The sequence below is a fragment of the Meles meles genome, chromosome 3 (genome assembly GCF_922984935.1).
Source record: "Meles meles chromosome 3, mMelMel3.1 paternal haplotype, whole genome shotgun sequence".
Taxonomy (NCBI): Eukaryota; Metazoa; Chordata; class Mammalia; order Carnivora; family Mustelidae; genus Meles; species Meles meles.
In genome coordinates, this window is record NC_060068.1 from 35366431 (window position 1) to 35391772 (window position 25342).

Below are 25342 nucleotides of genomic sequence, written 5' to 3' on the forward strand. Positions count from 1 at the left end.
CTGCCGAGGGGTGCCGCACTCGACCCCACCTCAAGGAGCAGACTCATCCTACCACGTTAGGGCAGAGACCCATCTAGCCGCCACCATAGTGAAAACAACCTCAAAGGTCCCCTCTACCACCCCTCCTCCCAGGCCTCCGGGCGCGGTCGGCCGGGGCCACGCAGCCGCAGTGTGGAGGGCCGAGACGTCACAGAAGCCCCGCCCCTTACGCGAAGCGGCGGGAGCGCGCGAGCCTCTGTCACGCAGGCGCGTTCGCGCGGCGTAGGTGGCGCTAGAGGCCGCCGGAGGTTTGCGAGGAGACGGCGCTGCCGCCATTTTGTGGGGTGTTTGTCGCAGCGACTGGAGAGAGACGACGGCAGTTTGGAGACGTTTCTCGTCCAGGAGGCCTTTTGCTTTTCCGGAGGTGAGGTCTTGGGTGGGTGGGCCGTTCCCGTTCTTTGAAGTCTTGAAGCCAGGTGTCGGAGAAACGACCCAGTTCGGGGCCTTGGCGATCGGGGTTTCTTCGGAGCACAGCCCCGCTGGTGGCCTTTGAAACCTAGCGCTGCCCAGGTGCCCTGGTAGGCTTAAAGCCTTGGGGCGGCGCCGCGGTTCCGTCGCTGACTCGTCTCTGATAGCCCCGGCCGCTCGCACCGCGGCTCCAGGAGCCCTGGCTCGTGCAGCCGGCGAGAGCCAGGACCTGCCGGGAAGACCCTTTGAGAGCCGCCCTTGAGGGCTTGTGCAGTCGGAGATCGAGTTCTCAGAGTGCCCGGTCTTTGCTCGTTGGTAGCGTTCCGGGGCTTTTCCAGAGTCAGAGCATCTAGCCCCAGCTGCGAGTGCGCCAGAGGCCCTGGCCAGGTGCCTGGGGCGGGGTGGGGACCGACTGCGCGTCCGGGGAACTGCAAGTCTGCGAGTCCAGGTGGTGGAGCTGAGCTTGTGCGCGTGAGAGACCAACTGTGGGGGGGTTCGTGCCTCGTGCAGCGCTGTTCTCGCTCCCCACCCCCGCCGAAACGGAGCATAGCGTTGCCGCGCCGATCTGCATTTCCGAAACTTGGGCCTCAGGTTGTCCTTGATTACCTAAGCGCCCCCCCTCCCCGCCCTGCCTGGTCTTGCTTTTATAGCCGTCCTGGTGTGACCGAGCTCCGGGCACACACTCCTCCCGGCGTCCCGTTAGCCGTTAAGTGCAGTCCTTCCGGAGCCATCTAACCGGAACTTTCCCCCATTTCCATTTTTTTAAAGCCCTGTACGTGGGGGCTTAAAAGGTTAAAGCCTCTGCTTTCGGCTCAAGTCGTGATCTCAGGGTCCAGGGATCGAGTCCCGCCCGCATCGGGTTCTCTGCTCAGCAGGGAGCCTGCTTCCCCCTCTCTCTGCCTGCCTGCTTCTCTGCTTACTTGTGATCTCTGTCTGTCAAATACATAAATAAACAAAGGCATGTACACAGAATAAAATCGTGGGGTTTGAAAGGGCAGTGAGAGAATCCTTTGCTAAGTGGATCCATTCAGTGAAAGGTGGTGATTCGCACGTGTAAGATTCTTTGTTAATTGAAGATAGAGTAATAATTATCAGTGGTGGATTCCCCCCCCCCCCCCCCCGTTTTGTGTGGATGTAAAGGAACTTTATCTGTAACATGTAGATCTGGGATTGTTCTCTTTGCCTCCTCAGACAGTATTTCTGAACATCAGTAAGGGGAAAACTTCTTGACAGCTGTATTAAATTTAAAGTAGTGAACTTGACTAGAGAAATGAAAGGGAAAAAAAAAATTCTCTGGCCCTCCCAGGGTGCTGGTTCTTATTTTAATGTTTGGGTATTGATAATTTTGGTGATTTGAGAATTCTGCATTGTTAGAGGTGAGGTGGTTTTGGCAGACTGACAGAAGCGGGGGAAACACCCCACAAAGCTAAAGCAGAGATGTTTTAAAAAACAGCAATCGTAATGGATAGTCATCGTAATAATCCTCGGTCATCCCATGTAATTTTGCTGGCTGTGATTTAAGAACGCCTAACCAAGCTATTTTGAAGAGTTACTAATGTGGTTGAAAGACAGTTGGGGTGATGTAGGGAAGATTTGGAAGAATTCCACTAGAAATACACATTATTTTAGATGGCTTTTCTGTTGGCCTTTGCCTCAAGTTAATTTATAGTGTCATTCACTTCAGTTTCTCATTTTGAGGGTGACTCTATCACACTGGAATCCTCACTTAATCATACCCAGTGAGAATCCTAACAGGTTTTAGAATTTTTGATTTACCTGACCAATGCCTTCTCTTTTTTTTTTTTAAACCTTAGTGGTTTTCTTTTATTTTTTAAGATTTTATTTATTTATTTGACAGAAATCACAAGTAGGCAGAGAGGCAGGCAGAGAGAGAGGAGGAAGCAGGCTCCCTGCTGAGCAGAGAGTCTGATGTGGGACTCGATCCCAGAACCCTGAGATCATGACCTGAGCCAAAGACAGAGGCATTAACCCACTGAGCCACCCAGGCGCCCGCCTTCTCTTTTTTTTAAGCAAAAGGTATGATACAAATATTTTCTTAGGGAATACCTCCCAAGAGAATTGCAGCTGCCTCATTTCAAGTCTGTTTTAAATGCATTTGAAATCACTTAAATTTTTACTTGAATTTGTTTGCTTGTTACTGAGTCATTCAGGCAAGCTAAAGGCAGTAAACTAAGCTGAATTTGCTCCATTTTACCTTCCCCCCCCTAGCTTTTGAGTTGCAGAGCTCCCCCTTTGAGCAGTTTGGATATCACTGTTAAAAACTTAACTGCTTTGTAAAAGTATTAAGATGGGGAGCAGCAGATAGTGATTACACTGTTAAAACACAGATCCTGAGCCTGGAAGGAACACACACATTTGAGGTTGTAGGTGGAGGCAGGAAATCAGGGACTGCTCACTATCCTCATCTGATTTCACTGACCGTATGCATCCTTGTAAGGTTGGTTGATTTCTTCAGTCATCCCAGATCTACAACAGTTATGTTTTCATTTTAAGACTAATTGCAAGATATCTGGAAAATAAACTTGTTGGATAGAGACAATGCATTTATAAATAGATCTTTGTTTTGCTATTCAGTTTCTTTGTTTGAATACTGTGTTCTACTCATGTCCTACCTTTTCCCCCAAAGCTTGGAGTCATTTTGAGATTAGAAAAAGGAACTCTAGTGCATTTTTTTAAAAAAGAAACTTCTGTACCTTTAAAATGTCATCCCCTATATTTAGCATCCCTAAGTGTTTCTCTGATTTCAGTTGTCTGTATTACAGAATTTTGCCAAAGCCGTATGACACTTAGGATATTTCTCTTTAAAATAGTCCTTAAAAGTTAACGTTTTGGTTTAAAAAATTCATATTAATAACTTGACCAGGAGATCATTTACTATAAAAAGAAGGTAAGGGGCGCCTGGCCGGCTCAGTCAGTGGAGCATGCGACTTCTGATTTCCGAGTTGTGAGTTCAAGCCCCACGTTGGGTATGAAGCTTACTTAAAAATAGGGGCTCCTGGGTGGCTCAGTGGGTTAAGACTCTGCCTTCAGCTCAGGTCATGATCTCAGGGTCCTGAGATCGAGCCCCGCATCGGGCTCTCTGCTCAGCAGGGAGCCTCTCCCCCCCCCCCCCCCCCCGCTTCTCTGCCTATTTGTGATCTCTCTGTCAAATAAATAAATAAAATCTTAAAATTTAAAAAAAAACCTTAAAAATGTAATAAAAGTGAATTAAAACCCCTCCAGTTATTAATTTCTAGCTGGATATGGTCTACTAGTGTTCTGAATCTGAATCGTGGCTCTTTCACTATGTTTACAATAGCAGTTGGCAAAGGTTAGTTGGAGCTAAACAAACTGAGCATTTATTTAGAAAAATTGAAAGAAAATATTATTTATTTATCTTAAAGATTTTATTTATTTGAGAGAGAGAGAGAGACAGAGTGAGAAAGCGTGGGAGGGAAGGTCAGAGGGAGAAGCAGACTCCCCATGGAGCTGGGAGCCTGATGTGGGACTTGATCCCAGGACTCCTGGATCATGACCCGAGCCGAAGGCAGCGCTTAACCAACTGAACCACCCATGCACCCCAAGAAAATGTATTATTAAGGTCTCACAGTGTCCCGCATCATTTGGTACTGCGCTGAGTGTTTATATTTAAATACTGTCTAATATTTTATTTAGTGAACATATCATCTATAGCCTCCACAGCTCACTTTTCCTTTCCATTAACAGATGCGGCATTCCAAAAGAAGTCACTGCCCTGATTGGGACAGCAGAGAAAGCTGGGGACATGAAAGCTACAGTGGAAGTCACAAACGGAAGAGGAGGTCCCACAGTAGTACGCAAGAAAACAGACATTGTAAACCACATCACCAATTTAAAGAATCTGATTGGTAAATTACTTTTGAATTAGTAGGATTTTAACACTAGTAGTTTTCATGATTTCTTATTAGCTTATATAGCTTCATTTTGTCAGATTTATAATTCATTAAGTCAACAAATATTCAGAAAATATTTATTGAGTTCCTGTTATAGGCTAGACACTGTACAGGTGCTGAGGCTACAGCTATGAATAAAACAGCTCATACTCTTATTTATTGATGTCTGTCTGGGACTGGTGGGAGACAGTTGAGTCCCAGGTGCCAGCAGTGTAGTCAGGGCAGTGAGCCATGTACAGTTTAGTCATAGTGATGGTAGGATGTCCAGTGAGTGCCTTTAACTGGTATGTAGGAGGAGATATGTATTTTAGGGTGCTCATTTAGGGTTGCACAAATGAGAGATGATGAGAGGGTAGACAGAGTTAATCCAGATGAGAAAACCAGCATGTGCTGCTTGGGAATGGTAAAGTGCATGGGGGACTTAGTCACTTAAACTGTATTCTATAGGTTATATTTGTAGATAAGGCTAGTGGAGGTGTGTAGGATTTTTAGAAGCTTGGTTATTGTAAGAACCAGTAATTTAAGAAAGGGCCTCAGTAAAAATTTTTCAATAGCATGTGTCCTGTTTAAGTATATGCTTACTGTGTAAAATTCAGAGGTGATACATTTATATAAAATTAAAGAAATGTTAAAGTTCCTAAAGGATTAAAGAAAGGCTAGGTGAGTAGCATTTCTTTCCGTCTGTCTTCCATTAACTTCCCTTTCTCATTTGTTTTGTTGGTTCTATGTTTTCTCCTTGTTTTGTACAGATGTTCCATTGAGACTGTTTGCCAGATTGCTTTCTAAATTAGCCAGCTGGGGTTACTTTAAAAAACAGTATGTAATTTTTTTCCTTTTCCATGCTAAAACAGACTTGTTCTGTGGAACAGTGAGCTTGTTGATAGTCACTGTAGACTAATCTTTCTTCATCACATACTGTTATGTGGGGAAGAGGGAGGGTTTTCACCAGGATGACAGTGACCTGAGCTAATTAGTGCACTGCAGAAAAACGTCTGTACCCTTTTATTAACAAATACAAAATGCCCTGTGAAGCTTAACATCATAGTACTAATAATTGATAAGTTTGTTATTGTATATGTAGGAAGGAAGATGTGAGTGATGAACAGTTTTCATGTTCACAGTTAATTACGTAAACATGATACTACATCAGTCCAATTACCCAGTAAGCCAAGCTGCTGCTTTGACATCGGCACTAGAGGTGTCTCTTGGTAATTGCGCTCCATAATCTGGATTTTTTTTTCTTCCAGCTTTATTTATTTATTTGACAGAGAGATCACAAGTAGGCAGAGAGGCAGGCAGAGGGGAGGGAAGCAGGCTCCCCACTGAGCAGAGAGCCTGATGTGAGGCTCCATCCCAGGACCCCGAGATCATGACCTGAGCCAAAGGCAGAGGCTTAACCCACTGAGCCACCCAGGCGCCCCAATAATCTGGAATATTCTAATGGGCTTTTTTGAAGATTAAGAAGCTTTACAGTGGTATTTTTTATAAAATAATTGAAGTTACTGCAGTTCTCTAACTGCAGTAAGCTGTGAAGAAGGTAACCTTGCAGGTTGCTAGGCCCCCATTATTTCTAACTACTTATTCTTAAAAAAAAAAAAAAAAATTCATTCTTTACAAGTCCTTGCCTCTGATTATTTCCTGAAAATAGGTTCTAAGAAGGGACATTTTTAAGTTAAAGGGTGTGAACTCTTATAAAGCTCTTGCTACATATTCATGGTTTTTTTCCCTAGAAAGTTTGTACCAGATTCTACAACATGTTTTCATGCTCCTGCCAGTCTTGGCATTTTGAAAGGCCAAGAATAGTGGTTTTAATTTGAATTTTTAAGGTTTTTTTTTTTCCCCCCCAAAGATTTTATTTATTTATTTGATAGATCACAAGAAGGCGGAGAGGCAGGCAGAGAGAGGGGGGAAGCAGGCTCCCCTCTGAGCAGAGAGCCCGATGCGGGGCTCGATCCCAGGACCCTGGGATCATGACCTGAGCTGAAGGCAGCGACTTAATCCACTGAGCCACCCAGGTGCCCCTTGAATTTTTAAGGTTTTAGTGAGTTTGTCCAATACATGTTTTTTCTCTTTCAGAGTTTTGCACTGATTAGAAGAGCTTTTACTGTATATCTTTTTTTTTTTTTAACCTTTTTTTTCATACATATTGCAAAGTGTCTTTTCTTTCTGATTTGTCTTTTGGCAGTAGCCTGTGAATTGGTCTCCGTTGGTACAGGCTTAATTAGTTCTGTACTATATCACTAAACTCATGTGGCTATGAACAATGCCTTTGTACATTATGGTAAAAGTTCTTAAGTGTCTTATGTAACCTAGAGTGTCAAGTCTTAAGCCAGTGATTCTCAAATTTGAGAATGAACAGAATCGCCTCAGAGGTATGTTTTAAATGCATATTACCAGATGTAGATTAGTCATTGTGACCTGGAGCCCAGAGATCTTCATTTTTAATAATTCATATTTAGATAATATTGAAGAAAGACCACCCTTTGAAAACACCATTTTAAACTCTTTAGCCTGGCATGCAAGATTCGCATGATCTGTTCCCTGCTTATTTATTTGCCTCTGTTTGTTCCCCTATGTGGAATATTGGTCTTGCTATAATTGTTTACATACTGTTTTCTGGGCAATACATAGACAACCCATTTCCCAGAACACTGTTGTGATCTGTTAATGTGAGATGGTACTAATGCCATTCTTCTCCCCTGGCGTTTCTTCTACTTTCTCCTTTGTCCAGATCTTGACTTACCTTTAAGATGCAACTCTGCTTTTTTTTATGAAGTCTTCTCTCACCATTTTAAGCATTTTAAGTCCCATTCCCCACCCCACCCCCATGATCCTAAGCACTCATGCAGCCTTTCAGCATTTCCTGCATTGTGGAGTTTTGTTTTTATGTTAGTAATCTCAAATTGTTCATTTGTTGGCAAGGATTTTGCCTTATATATATTTTTTTATCTTCCACAGGACCTGTGTGGAAATAAAAACGAATGCCCGTAGCCTCATTAGTCTTGGCTGTTTTGAAGGACCACAGTGAAATATTCACTGGACGTTCAGTGAATATTTTTAGAATTTAAATCAGTCTGTTCATCTTGTCCACTCTGTCCATACATAGCCTTTATAATTCTGTAGACTTTGTTTACATGATCTCTAAAGTGTGGTTGTTACAGATTGAAGAGGTTCCTCATCTTTCTAGTTTATCCTCATGGCTTTATTTCACCTCATGTTTGTCAGTCTGTAGTTTGTTTATGGATTATCTGCAGCTCTAGTTTTATGTACTATTTTAGCTAAAGATTATTAGCATTAGTTTTTTCTGATAGGCTTTGGACTTATATGGAAGGGATGCCTTACAGAATTAAAAAGGATGCCCTTAATAGTGAGGTGATTTCTAGCCTGATGTATTGTAGATTTCTCGCTGACAGTTTGAGGCTAAGTGATCAGATCCCTGACCTAGACCCACATTCTTATCATAATATCCTGAGTTGTTTCTCCAATGGTTAGAACTTAAGATTGAAACTGGCAAAAGGGAGAAAAAGGGGTTCTGCATTTCCCTAGTCTGGATTTGATGCCAGCCCTGTTGAGTAGGAGTTTAGAGATGCTTTCCTTTTATTTCTGCCTACACCAGCCCCCCTGGGAAAAAGAACAACAGCATATTCTGGGGAAAGAATGAGGTTGGTGAGGGCAACTAGTCAACATCTGTCACTCCATTGCTTGTCAGGATTCTTTTAGCTGATTTGTCTGACTGGGCAGGTGTCCCCTCTCTCCCTCAGTGCTCCATGTGCATCCCTCTTGAAGCTTCGCACTCTGTTGAAGAGGACACCATCCCAGGTAGAGAGGGGGACGGGAAACTGGGCCAATTGAATCTATGTCCTTTTCTTTCCATCAGATCAAGGCTACTTAAGTGGGATCTGTTGACTTCCTGGGGTCTGTGACCTCTATGAAATTCCTTGCCGAGTTTTGTTTACGCATTTGTGCATTTCTTAGGGGAGAGGGTCCGTAGCTTTCCTCAGATTTTTAAAGGGATCTGTAGATTCAGAAGTTAAGCACCATGGCACTAGATGATAAGGTTTCCCATGTAGAATTTTTGAGTATTTTGCAAGCAGGAATGACAGGAAATGAGAAACGCAAAGGGAAATAGGGGTGGTGAGGGTGGGTGTTTTGTAATCCTAGGTAAGCAATTACAAGATCCTTTTCTCATTTGTGGGGAATATATTTTAATGTCTTTGGCACATGAGGCAACCTTCAAAAGCTGTGTTGTCTATTTCTCCAAAAGGAAAAACAGAAAGCTAGGAATACGGAGAGAGGAGAGGAGATGGGATGGGTGATATGTGTAGTAAAATTTGCCCATGTAATAGTTAGAATGTGCTCTACAACCATGGCAAATCCTTTTCCTTCTAGGGATCTTAATTCAGTGATCTGTGAAATGAAAGGACTGGAATACATGTAAGATTCCTGCTAGCTCTACTACACCTTTCATGAAAGAATTCTGTGTGTGCCAGAGATAACTAAAATTCACTTAATATTAAAAGAGAAAGGAATCCTGTTTTTGCCTGCCTCTGATTGTATGTGGCTCTGTGAGGAAAGCAAGTGAGCTTAATTACAGATGCATATATCATAAGACTGATAAATTGCAGAAGAGCAGTTTTGTGAAGTTTTCTGTTTTAACTGTCTCCAGAAGGTAAAGGGACACTTAGTAAACCCTGAGCATAACATAATTGACTCAAGCTTTGTTCCTAGATGTGAGGTGTTTGATAGCAGTGTATCTGATCGAGAATGTGAACCCACTTGTTGGTTAAAGCAAAATTATGTCTTAAGTTTGTGAGATAAGTATAAACTAATCCATCAAATTGAGGTTTTTTTCTTTTATTGAGTTAGCTGTTTAACCAGGAATTATTGAATGTTCTGTTTGAGCTACACAACTGCAGAATGAAGAGAATGATTTGAAATCCTTTACTGTGTTCGCAGTCATTATTTAGAAGCGAGGTCCTTGAATGAGAGAGATTATCGGGACCGGAGATACGTTGATGAATACAGAAATGACTACTGCGAAGGCTATGTTCCTAGACATTATCATAGAGACGTTGAAAGCGGTTATCGAGTCCACTGCAGTAAATCTTCGGTCCGAAGCAGGAGAAGCAGTCCTAAAAGGAAGCGTAATAGACACTGTTCAAGTCATCACTCACGTTCGGTATGATTGATTTTGTTTTTATTTGGGTGGATGTTTATTTGTGTGTAAAAGCTCTTAAGAAGCCAGTAAGTTTGAAAAAGTTTATATATACATACAATATTATTTGGATATATTATAATTGCGTTTATATTATTTGAGTCCTTAAACATCCAGATTCTCATAGCTAATCTGTATTTATTAGGTAGCCTTCATTTGCCCACATTTACTCATTTTCTGCAGTCCAGATCATGAGTTCTTGATTTTAATATTAAAAAAATTTTTAAGTTTCATAATACAATTTTATGAAAAGATGAAGCACCCATCTTTTCTTTCATCTTAAGCTTTTTATTTATTTATTTATTTATATTTTTTATTTTAAAAGAAGCCCTTTTCCTGAGAGTTGGAAACAAATCTATAATATTGCACTGGCGGATAATTAACTGTTGTTACTCTCTAGGTAGGGAAGTCCCAGAGTACAGTGTGTCATTGTCCGTAGCTAGTTCCATTGCAATTCTCAAATGGGTGCTGAATGGAAAATACATTAGCCAAGAGCATGCCTATTTTTACACTCAGACATCTTTACCTGTTTAACCCGTAAACTTTGAATAAATTTTTTTGCCCAAGTTTTCTTCAGTAGAGCTAGCTTTGATTATTAGATTGAATGCTGAAATTAACTAGCTTTAATTTCCCCTTTTACTTTATGTATATTTTAAAATATTGCTAAATAAACATTCCAACTAATCTTGACATTTTAAAACCTTTTCCTGACAAACTAGACATCTCAGTTCACAGCATATGCTATTGTAGAGCAAGAGATTAGTAGATCATGACATTGCATTCTTTAAATTTCAGACTTCAATTAAATCAGTATTTTAAAGAGACAATTGTGTTGTTTTTTTCTATTGCCACTTTAAGTATCTTATCTGAAAATCTGTTCCTTGCCATGTTTTTCTTCTGTAACATAAACTGTGCCCTGTGAATTTCTGGGGACTGAATTTGAAATTGCTCCTGCCAACTGTTCGTGGCCTGGTGCTTATCTGAATGCCTGAATATCTCCCCGCTGAATGAATTGCGTATTCTGCCCTGAATTCACTCTGATATATTGATTGGCTGGACGATCTTGGTGCTGCCCACTTGCCGTTCCAGAAGAGCCACCGAAGGAAAAGATCCAGGAGTATAGAGGATGATGAGGAGGGTCACCTGATCTGTCAAAGTGGAGACGTTCTAAGAGCAAGATGTATAGAATATTTTTCAACACTTTTTTAACTTTGCAGACAGAATAATCTTTTTAAGAATAGTTTGTCAGCGGGGGGCTAAAGAACTCTTCATTGCTTTTTTGTTTTGTTTTTTGTGGGTTTGTTTATTGTTTTGTATTTCTTCTTTTCTGTAGAATTTAAAATATTTCTACTCTAAAGTTCCAAAATAATCAATGGAATTTGAGATTAGAGCAAGAAAGATAGCTCTATCTAATTGTTTTTGTAGCAGCTGAAAATAAAATAATTTGAGTGCTGGAACCTTAGTTATGCTTTGATAGAGATCATTTGAAAATATTCCACACTTAAGTATTCATTGTTTGAATAACTAGATAATTTGATCTCAGGTACTTACTCGTCTTTCTCCTCCCTTACTTTAGATGAAATCGTGGACACTTTGGGTGAAGGGGCCTTTGGCAAAGTCGTAGAGTGCATTGATCATGGCATGTAAGTTTTTTTCTTTTTTGCACATTCTGATACTTCTTGGGAAGGATCCATCATTTAGATGAAATGGTATTTTAAGTATTAGCCACGTGTTTTTCCTGGGTGGTGTAAATACCCAGAATTTCTTGAACTGTGTCTGGGTTATTTACCAAGAATGTGGATTTTGATCAAGAATGCTGACAAATTCGGGGGTGCTTAGCTGGCTCATTTGGTGGAGTGTGTGACTCTTGATTCCCAGGTTGTGAGTTTGAGCCCCAGGGCAGGTGTAAAGATTACTTAAAAATAAAACCTTGTACACAAAAACCTGACAAATTCTATGGATGGTGTTTGTTGAAATTCAAGTGGGTCTTCAAGTGAAGGGGTTTCCTAGAACTTAGGCCTTGACCCTTACGTGAGATTTAGAGTGCTTTGCTTTAGTTTTGAATAGCAGAGACAATAAAGCTTTTCTAATCTCAGTGGGAAATATGTATTCCCCATCTGAAAATCACACAGTGTAAGAAATGGCCTAGTGAAAAGCAGTCTACCCTGGAGTGTCATTAAGGAGTGGAAGGGAACATCTTCTGTTTAAAAGGTATTGGAACCTTCTAGTGGCTCCTGGGTGTGTCTGTTGGTTAAGTGTCTGCCTTTGGCTCAGGTTCATGATCTCCAGGTCCTGGGATCGAGCCCCCATGATTGAGGCTTAGTGGGGCATCTGCTTTTCCCTCTACCCCTCCCCCTGCTCATGCTCATAAGCAAGTTTGTTCTCACCCTCTCAAATAAATAAAATCTTAAAAATAAAAGGTTTTGGGGGCACCTGGGTGGCTCAGTGGGTTAAAGCCTCTGCCTCCGGCTCAGGTCATGATCTCAGGGTTCTGGAATCGAGCCCCACATCGGGCTCTCTGCTCAGCGGTGAGCCTGCTTCCTCCTCTCTCTCTGCCTGCTTCTCTGCCTACCTGTGATCTCTGTCAAATAAATAAATAAAAGGTTTTGGAACCTTCCAGCTTTTTTGGGAATGATTCATAATTACAGCTAGAAAAGAAGTCTGCTGTTAAGTACGAGATATTGCTAGAAGAATTTCATTTTATCACAGTTGTGCTTTATATCATGTGGATTTTGTACATTGTTTCTTCAGACTTAATGAAATAAAAGCTTCTATGGCAAAAAACAAAAACATGGGGCACCTCTGTGGTTCAGTGGTTCAAGCCTCTGCCTTTGGCTTATGATCCCAGGGTCCTGGGATTGAGCACCCACATCGGGCTCTTTGCTCAGCAGGGAGCCTGCTTCCTCCTCTCTCTGCCTGCTGCTCTGCCTGCTTGTGATTTCTCTCTATCAAATAAAAATCTTAAAACAAAAACAGAACAAAAACCTTTATTCCCAATTCTGCATATTAGAGTTAGGTGTTTTGCTTTGTTTTGTTTTTTAAGGTTTTATTTACTTGTTTGACAGAGATGTAGAGAGAGAACACAAGTAGAGCGGCATGAAGAGGGAGAAGCAGGCTTTCTGCTGAGCAGGGAGCCTGATGCAGGGCTTGATCTTTTAAAAAAATAAAATTTCTTGAGATTCCAAATTGTATTTGAGATACTCCAGTTAATGGTATTCAATTGATAAAGTAGAAATCTTTGCAAATTTTTATACTTATTTGACCTAAATACAAAAGTTAATCAGAAATGTGTCTTGTATTGGGTTGGTTTGGGCTTTAAAAAAAGGAGTACGGGGCACCTGGGTGGCTCAGTGTGTTGAGCCGCTGCCTTCGGCGGCGCTGACCCAGGATCTCAGGGTCCTGGAATCGAGTCCTGCATCGGGCTCTCTGCTCAGCAGCGAGCCTGCTTCCCTCTCTCTCTCTCTGCCTGCCTCTCTGTCTACTTGTGATCTCTCTCTGTCAAATAAATAAATAAAATCTTTAAAAAAATAAATAAATAAAAATTTAAAAAGGAGTACATGGGTGGCCTGGGTAGCTCAGTGGTTGAGCGGCTGCCTTTGGCTGAGGTCATGGGGATCGAGCCCTGCACTGGGCTCCCTGCTGAGCGTGAAGCCTGCTTCTCCCTCTCCCCCTGCTAGTGTTCCCTCTCTCACTGTGTCTCTCTCTCATATAAGTAAATAAAATCTTAAAAAAAAAAAAAAAAGAATGTGTGTATTCATAAACATACTTCAAGTGCTTAACTTAAGATGTTTCCTTTTTGGGGGCTCCTGGGTGGCTCAGTGGGTTAAAGCTTAATCTGACTTCAGCTCGGGTCATGATCCCAGGGTCCTGGGATAGAGCCCCACATTGGGCTCCCTGCTCAGCAGGGAGTCTGCTTCCCCCTCTCTCTACCTACCTCTCTGCCTACTTGTGAGATCTCTCTCTCTCTCTTTCTCTATCAAATAAATAAATAATAGCTTTTTTAAAAAAGGTGTTTCCCTTTTTTTTAAGATGACATGTAATCTGTAAGTTGAAAGTATACAAGTGTTCATTGTAATTACTGAAGTAGTATTAGCTAACAGCTTTGTTAATTTTTTATTCCTAGAGCTAATAAGCACTGAGAAAACTTGGGTCATAATAGATGATACTAGAAGGAGTTTTGTCATAGAAGTTTCATAGCAACTCTTTGAAGTCTCGAGATACATGCGAAGTGTCATAGAAAGATTATCATGAAAATACGTTTTTAATGATTTATCAGGGCACAGTTTCACTGGGGCTTTTTGAAAACAGTGAATTGGAAACCACCAGACTTAGAAAAAAGGTTTGCTGTCCAGCCACTAGAAAACTCAAGGTTGGTTGGTTGGTTTGTTCATTTTACAGTCTAGGGCACTTATCCTTTCTTTTTTTCTTCCTTCCTTTTTTTTTTTTTAAGGTTAATTTATTTATTTTGAGGGAGACTGAGGGAAGGGATAGAGGGAAAGCGAGAGTCTCAAGCAGACTCTGCGGTGCTCACCTAGCAAGACTTGATGCTGGGTCTCATGACCCTGAGAACATGACCTGAGCCGAAATCCAGAGTTGGCTGCTGAATGGGCTGTACCACCTAGGCGCCCCCTACGGCACATATCTTAATATACTAATGGGGGGGGGGTATGAAGTTTTCTTTTCTTGTATAAAGTGGAAGGACCAGAGTTTTTTAAAAAAAGGCTTGAGTGCTGGTTCGTCTTCAGGAAGATCAGATTTAGAAAAGAAGACAAAAGGAATTTGAAGAAATCCATTTCCTCAAGAGCATGCATGGCTTGATACATTTTAGAAAGTATTACAGATACCCTGATCTAAAGCTTGTGCCCCACACTAGCTGTTTCTCTTCACTTGAGTCAGTGAATATAGTAAACATTTTCCTGGCTTCATGACTTACTGATGGTCTGTCCTTTGTTTGAACATGTTCACTTTTCCTCCCAAATCTTACAGACTGGTAGCTGTTTTTCAGGGCTCAGTCATATGTCAGCTTCTTCTCTGAATAAGTTTGAGCCTCCCCTAGCCCCCTAATTGTTAGGCTCGCCCATCTCGTCTCTGTGTAGTAACTCATACGAAGCACTTCTAACCTTGTAAGTTGTTCATGTGTCTGTTTTTTCCATTTGATTGAAGAACATAGGGACAAGCCTTGTCTTCATCACTAACACCTGTGCCACCTTCTGGCACAGGGTGGGTCTGAGCATATGCTTTTAGCAGTAGCATGTTCTGTTTGAGGTTTTATTTTTATCTTTTTTTTTTTAACTTTTGTATGAAGTCTAGGAATGTAAAATTCTGAAAACATTAAAATTTGTGATTATTAAGGAATTAATTGCTTTATATAAAGTGTGTTTTGTCAGGTTGTTTTGAAAGGATGTTATATGGAATTGGATATAAGGTATCCTGAAAGACTTTTAGAACAATAACAGAGTAATTGATACTCAGTAAGATTATGCTTTAGAGGACACATGTCTTCATCCTGCTCCTATACATAAATGGTTTTCATTTTAATTTTGTTTTTAAGGGATGGCATGCATGTAGCAGTGAAAATTGTAAAAAATGTAGGTCGATACCGTGAAGCAGCTCGTTCAGAAATCCAAGTATTGGAGCATTTAAATAGTACTGATCCCAGTAGTGTTTTGTAAGTATAAACTTGAACTGTGATCTATCCTATTGCCTAAAATAACCAGAATTCTGTGAACTGACTTGTTTTTATTTTGATCTGTTTTAGCCGATGTGTCCAGATGCTAGAATGGTTTGATCATCATGGTCATGTTTGTATTGTGTTTGAACTACTGGGACTTAGTACCTATGATTTCATTAAAGAAAATAGCTTTCTACCATTTCAAATTGACCACATCAGGCAGATGGCATATCAGATCTGCCAGTCTATAAATTGTAAGTATACTTGATAAATTTTAAACACCAGAAAATTAACAGTTTTCATTGTACAAGCAACATGTCAAAACATTGTTACTAAAAATACACATTACAGGTAAAGATGAAATTCCTATACCACTATTAATCTTCAGTGTCCCCTGATACAGATGAAATACATAAGTGAAACTAATAATGTCTTTTCGTTCTCTTGTAGTTTTGCATCATAATAAGTTAACCCATACAGATCTGAAGCCTGAAAATATTTTATTTGTGAAGTCTGACTATGTAGTCAAATATAATTCTAAAATGGTAAGTTACAGATTTATTTTAATTTTGGTGGTGGTTTTTAAAATTAATTTGTTTTGGTGATCTTGGATGAGGAATTTTATTTTCACTTCTGAGGCTGGTTATATCCTGATATTTAACCAAAAAAGGCTAATCCTTCTTTACCTTTCTCATGGAGTTATGTTGAAAATCAAAAAGATAATTCATGTGCATGCCTTTTGAAGTTAAAGTATTTCGTGTCTTTACTGATCTTCATGCTGACTCAACTGTATTTTTCTAGAAACGTGATGAACGCACATTGAAAAACACAGATATCAAAGTTGTTGACTTTGGAAGTGCAACGTATGATGATGAACATCATAGTACTTTGGTATCTACACGGCATTACAGAGCTCCAGAGGTCATTCTGGGTCAGTGGACACCACCCTTCCTGATACTATAATTAAGAGATTTTTTTTTTCCCTCCACATCTTTTATTAGGGGACAGGTAGGGGGATGGGTGTGATTTTCTTAGTGTACAGAAAAAAGATTATCTGTCCTAAGAAAAACTGTCTGGACATGGCTACAAATTCTTTTCCTGAATGGGAAAAATGTGATACCATCTGTAAAGACATTCCAGGTGGTTGGTTTTATTGTTTTTAATTTTTACTTTTTAAATTTATGTATGTGTGCATGCTCGCTCCATGCCAGCATGGAACACAGTTCAGGCCTTGAACTCACATCCCTGAGATCAAGCAAGACCTGAGCTGAAATCAAGAGTTGGATGCTTAACTGAGCCATCCAGGTGCCCCCCAAGTGATTATTTTTTAAGCAGGTTAACCACATGAGATCATAAAAGGGCAAGTTCTAGTGACAAAGTATGTCATGGCAGTGCGAAATGATGGGGTACCAGTTTTCATGTTACAAAAGCATGGTGCTGTAGAAATGCTAAAGGTCTGGTTGGCAGGTGGAGGTCAAGAAGAAAGAGGGGCCGGGACGCCTGGGTGGCTCCGAGCGTTGGTTGGACGACTGCCTTCGGCTCAGGTCATGATCCCACAGTGCCGGGATCGAGTCCTGCATCGGGCTCCCGGCTCCACAGGGAGTCTGCTTCTCTCTCTGACTTTCTCGTCGCTCATGCTCTCTCTCACTGTCTCTCTCAAATAAATAAATAAAATACTAAAAAGAAGAAGAAGAAGAAAGAGGGACAGTCTAAGAGGAGCAGTTTGATAATCCTTGACTTGAGAAAGGTTGAAGAAAATTAAGGTACCGAGTTTTAAAAAAGGGAATTCAGTAAGGGAGTGCGTATCTTACACTCAAAATGTCAGAGACCAGGTCTTGTTAATAGAGTGGGGAAGTGTCAGAGAGGAGGTTGGGGGTTCAGAGACCATGGGAGGAAGTTCAGATAAGGTGCTCTTGAGACATGGTTACATGGAATAGGCTTGTTAGTGAAAAGGTCCAACTGAGGTTGGTTAGAACATTTTTGCAGAGTCCGTTTGTACTTTTCACCTTTTTTTGTGCAACAGGAGTTGGTCTTTCAAAATAAGAGTAGGAAAACAAACTAACAATTTTTACTTAGAGTGGAGGATTGCTAAAGGCATAAGGAAACTGAGAATATTATGCAGTGCTGGCCAGTAGAACTTTTCCATGTTTCTGTGGAAATGTTCTATATCTGCAGTGTCCAGTATGGTAGCTGTTCACCACATGTGGGCTACTGTGTACTTGGAGTGTAGGTAGTGTGACTGAGACACTATATTTTAAATTTTATATTAGTTTAAATGTTAGCTGTAAATAGCCTCATGTAGCCGGTGGCTTCCTTGTTGGACAGCACAGGTCTTGAACTTGTCTTTGAAATGGATGATAATAGGATTTCTGCTTAGTATTGTCTGCAAGGACCTATTGTGTTGGAATAGTTTAGAAAGTGTATTCATGGTTGAGGACTAAAGGCTTCAGTGAGGGCAAAAGAAGTATGGGAAGAGTTTATGGACAGAGAGCTATTTTCAGATCTTGAAAGGATACGACTTCTATGTTGTCAATTTTGAGATGCAGATTACCCCCCCTCCACACACACACACAATACAAAGTAACTAGCTTTTTTTGTTGTTGTTGTTGTTATTAGTACATAAAATAGTTGTGTCTTTCTGTTAATGGCCTCCTAGATTGGGTAGAATACAGTAATTCCTAAGAATGACCATAACACAGTTCCAAGTATGGCCATACTAGATAGCTGCTATAAATCCGGAATTGGGGTTATTGCCCTTGAGGAAAAGAAGTCAGCAGATTGGGCAATTAGAAGGGCCCTTTGTGTTTCTGGATTACTGATCCTGAGGATTGAGGCAGAATTAGGTTGAAGAGGAAGATGAAATCAGGGGCTGCCATTGAGGAGGGCAGTTGGTCACCTGCCTTGCGCGTTGGTAGTAAATGGATGAAGCTGAGAGAGGTAGGTAGACATGAATGTGGGAAATCCCAAAGAGTCCAGAGTGCTGACTTCCCAGAGAATGGGATGGTTTGGAACGGTGTGTGGCAGAAGGTTATGGTCATCTGGGAACAAAGCTGCTTTGGAAGATGGGAGTGGCTGGAGAAGAAAACTTCATTTTAGGTCTAAGATTATCATTTGCAGATTTTTTTATGTGTCACTGTAGGTAGAACCCATTTGTTACCAATTGTTCAGATGGTAGGCATTGTGAGCATTAACGAAAATGACTAAGTCAAGAAATAAGTAAATAAAATGACTAAGTCATAGTCAAGTTTTTGAATGTTTTTCATTACTGAAAGTAATTGGGATGTCTTTTACAGTAGGTTTTATTTATACATTATTATTTTATTAAATACTTGATCTTTAAAAGATGAAAACATCTGTACGGTTTACTTTTTTTCTCCTTTCCAATTAAATACAGGCTTAAGAAGACTAGGTATTTTATTCTTTCCTGAATGGTACTGCCATTGAGAATCGTGAAGGAGAGAGTATATGTGAAATCATGTACCGACAGCCTAAAAAGTACATATATAAGTAGAATAAGTAGATCCCTGTGAACTAAAAATGGCTCTATAATTCTGCTTATAGTGAAACTGCTTACTACCATTATACTCTTTATGTAATTTATGTAAAATTGTATTTTTTGATGCAAGAAATAAACTCTGCCTTTAAGCTGATAATAATAAATGGGTTAGTAATTACATTTTGAGGATGATTGTCCACCTATATTTTGCTATAAAAATGTAAATTTTCCTGGAGCAACCATGAACTAGGTATAACCATGCTCCCCATTGCATGTGGTTCAGAGATGATGGAGTATTTGTACAAATCGGTAGTTACATGTGGAAAATACTTGCTAGCCCTTTTCTTATTTTACATAAAATGCCCCCACCCCCAGATTAAAGCCCTGACTTGTTGTAAGGATGTGGAGAATTACGAGAACATACTGAGTAACATTTTATATAAAACTGAAAATGTAAACCCTAAGTTTACTGTCCTATTCTCCCAAATGGGCTAGGTGAAAAGGGCCCCCATACAGGGAATGCTATAGGGTATTGGCAATTAAAAATTGTTGCATGTAGGGCGCCTGGGTGGCTCAGTTGGTTAAGCAACTGCCTTCAGCTCAGGTCATGATCCTGGAGTCCTGGGATTGAGTCCTGCATCAGGTTCCCATCTCCATGGGGAGTCCGCGTCTCCCTCTGACCTTCTCACTCATGCTGTCTCTCATTGTCTCTCTCTCAAACAAATAAAATCTTCAAAAAAAAAATTGTTGTATATACAAGTATTGCGTTTTGGGGGGCACCTGGGTGCTCCGTCAGTTGAGCATCTGCCTTCGGCTCAGGTCGTGGTCCTGGGGTCCTGGCATCCAGCTCTGCGTCAGGCTCCCTGCTCAGCGGGGAGTCTGCTGCTTTCTCTACGTGTGTGTGTGTGCGCGCGTGCGTGCGTGCGTGTGTGTGTGTGTGGTCTCTCTCCCTGTCAGATTAATTAAAAACAAAACAAGTATGTGTTTTTGTTTTTACAGCTTTAGGTTGGTCCCAGCCTTGTGATGTTTGGAGCATTGGTTGCATTCTTATTGAATACTATCTTGGTTTCACAGTCTTTCAGGTATGTATTTAATAAATAGCATTTCATAATTCTCATTGTTAAAGGCATATGAAAGTTTAGGCCTCCATATTGACAAGTTGCTGTAGTGTTCTTCTTAAGGTTAAAATTTACATATGGAAAATGGTCATTCTTCTCTAAAACCAGAATTGGGGGAACTACTCTTGGTGAATGGTCATAGTGCATTTTGCATGTGATTGGAGTTGATACTGTCTTGTGTTCCCATTTTTTTTTATTGAGTTCCTGCATAAGTTTATATTAGTGTTATTGTGGCCGGCTTTAATTCCATCCTGGTTATGTTGACTGTGAGCACGGCCGTGACCAAGTCACTTAGTCCTTTTTATAAAGTGATTCAGGAAGAGTAAGTTGTATTTGAGATGTTTGTATTAAGCATCTCTGACCCCCTAGGCACATTTCAAGGCGCTTAGGTGTATAAAGATGAAAAGACAACATCTCTGTCCTCAAGGAAGTCGTGCAAAAGATAGACCTGGAAGAGCTTACAATACAGTATGGTGTGTTTGCTGTCATGGGACAATGTGGAAAGTGTAATGGGAACCCAGGAAAGATGAACAGTTTGATTCCTCTGAAAAGGCGTCACTGAGGAGGTGTGGGAAGTTTAAGCCAGCGCTAGAAGGAAGATGAGGGCTTTCTCAGAAAACTAGAGAATGTGGAGGTTGGCGCTGGACCCATAAATTTGTGGAGGCATAAAAGAGCATACTCTGGTTGGGGAACTGTAAAACGGTGCTGTCAGAATCTTGCATAAGTGGGAAAATGATGCAGCAACTGACTAATGGACCTGTTTGGATGGATATAAAGGTACTTATTTCCTAGAAGTTAGTGTTATCCAGAATGTAGACCAATCCAAAGTGAAAATGATTTTGTGAGTTTGTCATTCTGGCATTTATTTGGAGATTATTCCTCCAGGTTTTTTGTTTGTTTTTGGTACTAAAATGTCCCTTTTAAGGAATGATGAGAATAGTTGTTGGCAGTTGGTTGTTTTTTTTTTTGTTTGTTTGTTTGTTTTAAAATCCTTACTTGGCAAAACAAAGCAGGAAGCCTTATTTAAGTCCCTGCTTTCTTCTGTCATAATTCTTCTTACATCTGAAATTTAACCGTCTTCTAGAAGCTTTAAGTTGTGTAATCATTGATGAAGTTTCAGTAGGGTTGTAATGTGATCAAAGTGTTGTGATCTGTTTTGGGAGTGATGGGGGTGGGTTGGGCACATTCTGCTTCCTGTTGAGGATGATTTGAAGTCAGGGGCGATGCAGGGTATAGGGGAAGTGACTAAGTCAGTCACTTAGGTGGTGGCTGTGGTAGAATGTGTGTCTCTGCTTGTGGGGCCTGTCACCAGCCTTCTCCTGTTGCTAATCCCCAGCAATCCTGTTAAAAGTACCCTGAGTTTATAGACAAGTTTGAGATCTAGAACCATGGTGACGAGTGAGTTCTTGGAGGTGGTGTATCTGGTTTGTGGCGGTAAGTTGAGGGTCAGAAAAAGTTGAGTGGACGGTTTGCCATCTTCATTCTGATACCTGTAAAAGTTGCTTCCCATGATTTGTGATTGTAAATCACTCTGAGGTCTTAAGTGCAGATCATTAACACTTGAGGAGACATGTTTTCTGTTTTAAGATCCACGCTCCAAAATAGTCTTAGACTAAGGAATTCTTTTTTAAACGTGGAGCTAGCTTTTTGCCGCATCTGTTGCAAGAATGAAGACTCTTCTGAGCAGTCACTCTAAAGGGATGCACTGTTACTGCAAAGAGCCCCAGAGAAACCCAGCAAAGGGGCTTCAGTTACATCAGTGTAGAACTCGGCGCCAGGTTGACAAATGGGGGGGAAATGCCCTTAACTGTAGCCAGTTCTTTCCTGTCTATAGTTCTTTGTAGAACATGAGCAGGGGTGTTACACTGGGCTTCCATTACAAGATGAGGTCTGTGTGTGCTCATTTCCCCATCAATGTTATTCAGGAGCATGGTTTTCTTGTTGAATATGACATTTCTTGGGTGAAAATACACCAGAAGGGTTTGGATGAGGCTAGGTGTTGAGGGTTCAATATCTCTCAAGCCCAGAAGGATGAGTTAATTCTAGAAGGAAATGACCCTGAACTTGTATCAAATGAGCTGCTTTGATTCAGCAAGCCACAGCAGTTAAAAACAAGGTATCAGAAAATATGGGCTGGTGTCTATGATTCTGAAAAAGGAACAGTTCACTGCAGGCTGTTGATTAAGATCTAAGTTGTCCAGCCAGCTACAGAAATAGCAAGATGCCAGATGACCTTTTAGACTCTCTTGTATTTTTTTTTTCTTCCCCAATTTTTTTTCCCCCCTGCTTGAGGTATTCTAGAAACAAAGATAAAAGTGTGGAGCTAGTTTTACCTGCTCCTGTCATGGATTTGGGACTCTGTGTGGTGGAGGTGGGGTGCTAGGAACAGTAGTTGATAGATTTTAAAAAGCATTACCCACAGCCTCTGCTCTTCAGACTGAGAGTTGGCAAATGATACCCTGCCTAATGCCTGCTTTAAAAAAATACGTGACGGGGCGCCTGGGTGGCTCAGTGGGTTAAAGCCTCTGCCTTTGGCTCGGATCGTGATCCCGGGGTCCTGGGATCAAGCCCCGCATCGGGCTCTCTGCTCAGCGGGGAGCCTGCTTCCTCCTCTCTCTCTGCCTGCCTCTCTGGCTACTTGTGATCTGTCTGTCAAATAAATAAATAAAATCTTAAAAAAAAAAAAATACGTGACAGAGACCATTTATGGCCAGGTAGGCCTAAAATACTTATGTTTGGACCTTCACAAAAGTTTGCTGGCCTCTCATCAGAGAGCTCACTATCTCAGCTGTAAGTGTGTGGGTGTCTCTCCTTCAGCCAGAGCTCTGCTCCTCTGTGACTTAATAATATGAGTTTTGACTTCGGTCCATAATTCACCTTTCCTCATTTACGAGCTAGTATCTCAGCTTCTTGGACATGCACATTCCTGTATACAGAGCTCAGGATTGTTGTGAGAATTACTGGCCCTGGATTTTTATTGCCTGAAAAGAATAGATGTTAACATGTTGCTTTTCATCGGTGAGTGGAGGCCAGTTTGGGGTCAACAGCTGATTAAGTGAGAAGACCAGTTTTCTGGTACTCTATCCTAGTCGTTTTTCAGCAAACAGTGCATGAATTGAAAATAAGGAAAATGTTCAGTTTCACATTAAATTCCATGTCTTCTGATCTACAGAACCTTACTGTTGGGTATCAGAAAGACTTTGGTTTTACTGGTTTGCATGGAGAATATGACTCATTCAGTATTGTTCCATCTTTGAAGTAGAGTGTAATATCAGCCGTGCAGCTGTCTAATCTAGCCGTTTGTGTCAATGCTGTTTTCTTGTATTTTCCTTATTGTGCATGTAGCACAAGAGAAAGTGCTAAATTCGTTTTTCTTACGTGTTTTAGACTCATGATAGTAAAGAGCATCTCGCGATGATGGAACGAATACTAGGACCCATACCAACACACATGATTCAGAAAACAAGGTACGTGTAGTGCCCTGTATCCAGACTACAGAGAACCCAACTTTGGTGTCAGTGCTTATCCCAAGAACTTCAGATTTGGATTCTTTTCCCCCAGACAGTCAAATTTTTAAAAAGTAATGCAGTATTTACCTTATGATCTAGTAAACAAAGGTGGTGTTTTTTACATTCAGGTTAACCTTTGCATAAATGTTTTCCTAACTTGATGAAAACATAATACAGAGAGTAGTAAAAAGAGCTTGATCTTGGAGTCCTCTCGATCTCTTTGTATTCCGGACTACTGCTTAGCTAGATGTCTGCCTTTGGACGAGATGCTAGAGTGGTTTGCAAACAGAACTTCGCCACCCCTTCCCAGATCTAGTGAAATCTGAACTCAGAGGACTGGATCCGGAGGCCAACCATGTATGGTACTCATGAGCCACTTAGGTGGGCCACTGAAACCCATGAGGGCGCGAGAGTGAGGAGGATGCACCATGAAGTATCTGATCTGTAACTGCTGAGATTTGAAAAAATTGTATGAATGTGTATGTGTGTCTACAGAGCCGTCCATGCTCCCATCTGTTCCATCTGTACATTTGTGTACAGGGTAAACATGTGGCTCTTCTGTCGTTTTTACTGACCCAAACTTTTTCTCATAGAAAACGCAAGTATTTCCACCATAACCAGCTAGACTGGGATGAACACAGTTCCGCTGGCCGATATGTTAGGAGACGCTGCAAACCATTAAAGGTAAAAGAGAAAAGATACAAGGTGGTTTAAAAAATGTTTTTAAAAACTATTTTTAAATCTCTTTCTTAAACAGACATTTCCTCTCCCCCCCCCCCCAGGAATTTATGCTTTGTCATGATGAAGAACATGAGAAACTATTTGACCTGGTACGAAGAATGTTAGAATACGACCCAGTGAAAAGAATCACTTTGGACGAAGCCTTGCAGCATCCTTTCTTTGACTTATTAAACAAGAAATGAAATGGAAATCAGTGGTCTTACTATATACTTCTCTAGAAGAGATTACTTAAGACTGTGTCAGTCAACTCTAAACATTCTAATATTTTTGTAAACATTAAATTATTTTGTACAGTTAAGTGTAAATACTGTATGTTTTGTATCAATAGTATAATTACCTTGTTAAGCAAGTATGGTCTTGATAATGAATGAACTATAAAAGTTAAAATTAATTTTCCTTTTTGAAATTAATTACCATTTTTAAAAATCTTTGGAATATTCTTTGTGTCCAGTGATAAACGTGATTGATCTTGTCTTTTGTACATGGAGGTCAACTCTTTGAAGTGATTTTTTTTTGAGTAAAAGGCAATCTTGACTACTTTATTCTTAATGAATATTCTTTATATACCTCAAATTCAAAACTTTTCGTAACTTTTAAGTTTTTTCTGTAATTGTTGAACAAGTAATAAGTATTAACTCCCAATAGGCAGGTATTGGAAACCAAAACCCATAGGAAAATGTTTACTCTTGGAATTTCATTAAATTTTAAGAATTGTGTTCTGTCTTCAGTGGGTGATGTCAGTGCTGATAAGTAGTGCTTGTGGAAAGGCCTCCAGTTGGTCCATTGTGACAGGTTGTTTGATAAAACCACATACACTCTTCATTTAACATTCAAGTCTAACTGGCAGGTCACAAACAAATAGGAATTCTGATGCCTGAGGATTTAATTTTTAATTCCACGTGGAGGAGTTTTGAAATCATGGAACATCAGCTTCCATATCACATGAAGTAGTAAGTAAATACTTGAGCCTCAGCCTATGAGAATTAAGGTCATGAAGCAGTTTAGATTTCTGTTACATCTCTAGTGGAGCAGAAGAACGATTTGCTTGGAAAACACCTGGGAAGAAACCTCTGCTGAATATTCCAGACCATAATTGGCTAACATGAGAAACTTTTTGTCTGCCTATAGGAGTTTTTTCTTAGTTTACCTGTCTTTACAGTAGAAACTACCTGGTAAGTGTTACTCAATTTAGTAAGAAGAACTGCTGGGTAGA

The 25342-nt window shown here is 40.6% G+C and overlaps 1 protein-coding gene across 3 annotated transcripts; it reads left to right on the forward strand.

Annotated features, from left to right (window-relative positions):
- The first annotated feature begins 218 nt into the window (after positions 1-218).
- On the forward strand, positions 219-24854 carry CLK4 (CDC like kinase 4). Of its 3 annotated transcripts, XM_045999482.1 has the most exons (13): positions 219-403; positions 4174-4334; positions 9336-9558; positions 10684-10774; positions 11171-11237; positions 15146-15262; positions 15353-15519; positions 15716-15810; positions 16067-16196; positions 19761-19843; positions 23267-23346; positions 23982-24072; positions 24171-24853. In XM_045999482.1, the coding sequence occupies exons 2-13, from the start codon at positions 4174-4176 to the stop codon at positions 24309-24311; spliced, it is 1446 nt and encodes a 481-aa protein (XP_045855438.1). In that variant the 5' UTR covers positions 219-403; the 3' UTR covers positions 24312-24853. The 3 variants fall into 3 exon arrangements, with proteins under 3 accessions (XP_045855438.1, XP_045855440.1, XP_045855439.1); XM_045999484.1 differs by lacking the exons at positions 219-403; positions 10684-10774 and adding an exon at positions 8141-8198 and having other exon boundaries at positions 4202-4334; positions 24171-24854; XM_045999483.1 differs by lacking the exon at positions 219-403 and adding an exon at positions 8141-8198 and having other exon boundaries at positions 4202-4334; positions 9336-11237; positions 24171-24854.
- The last annotated feature ends 488 nt before the right edge of the window (positions 24855-25342 follow it).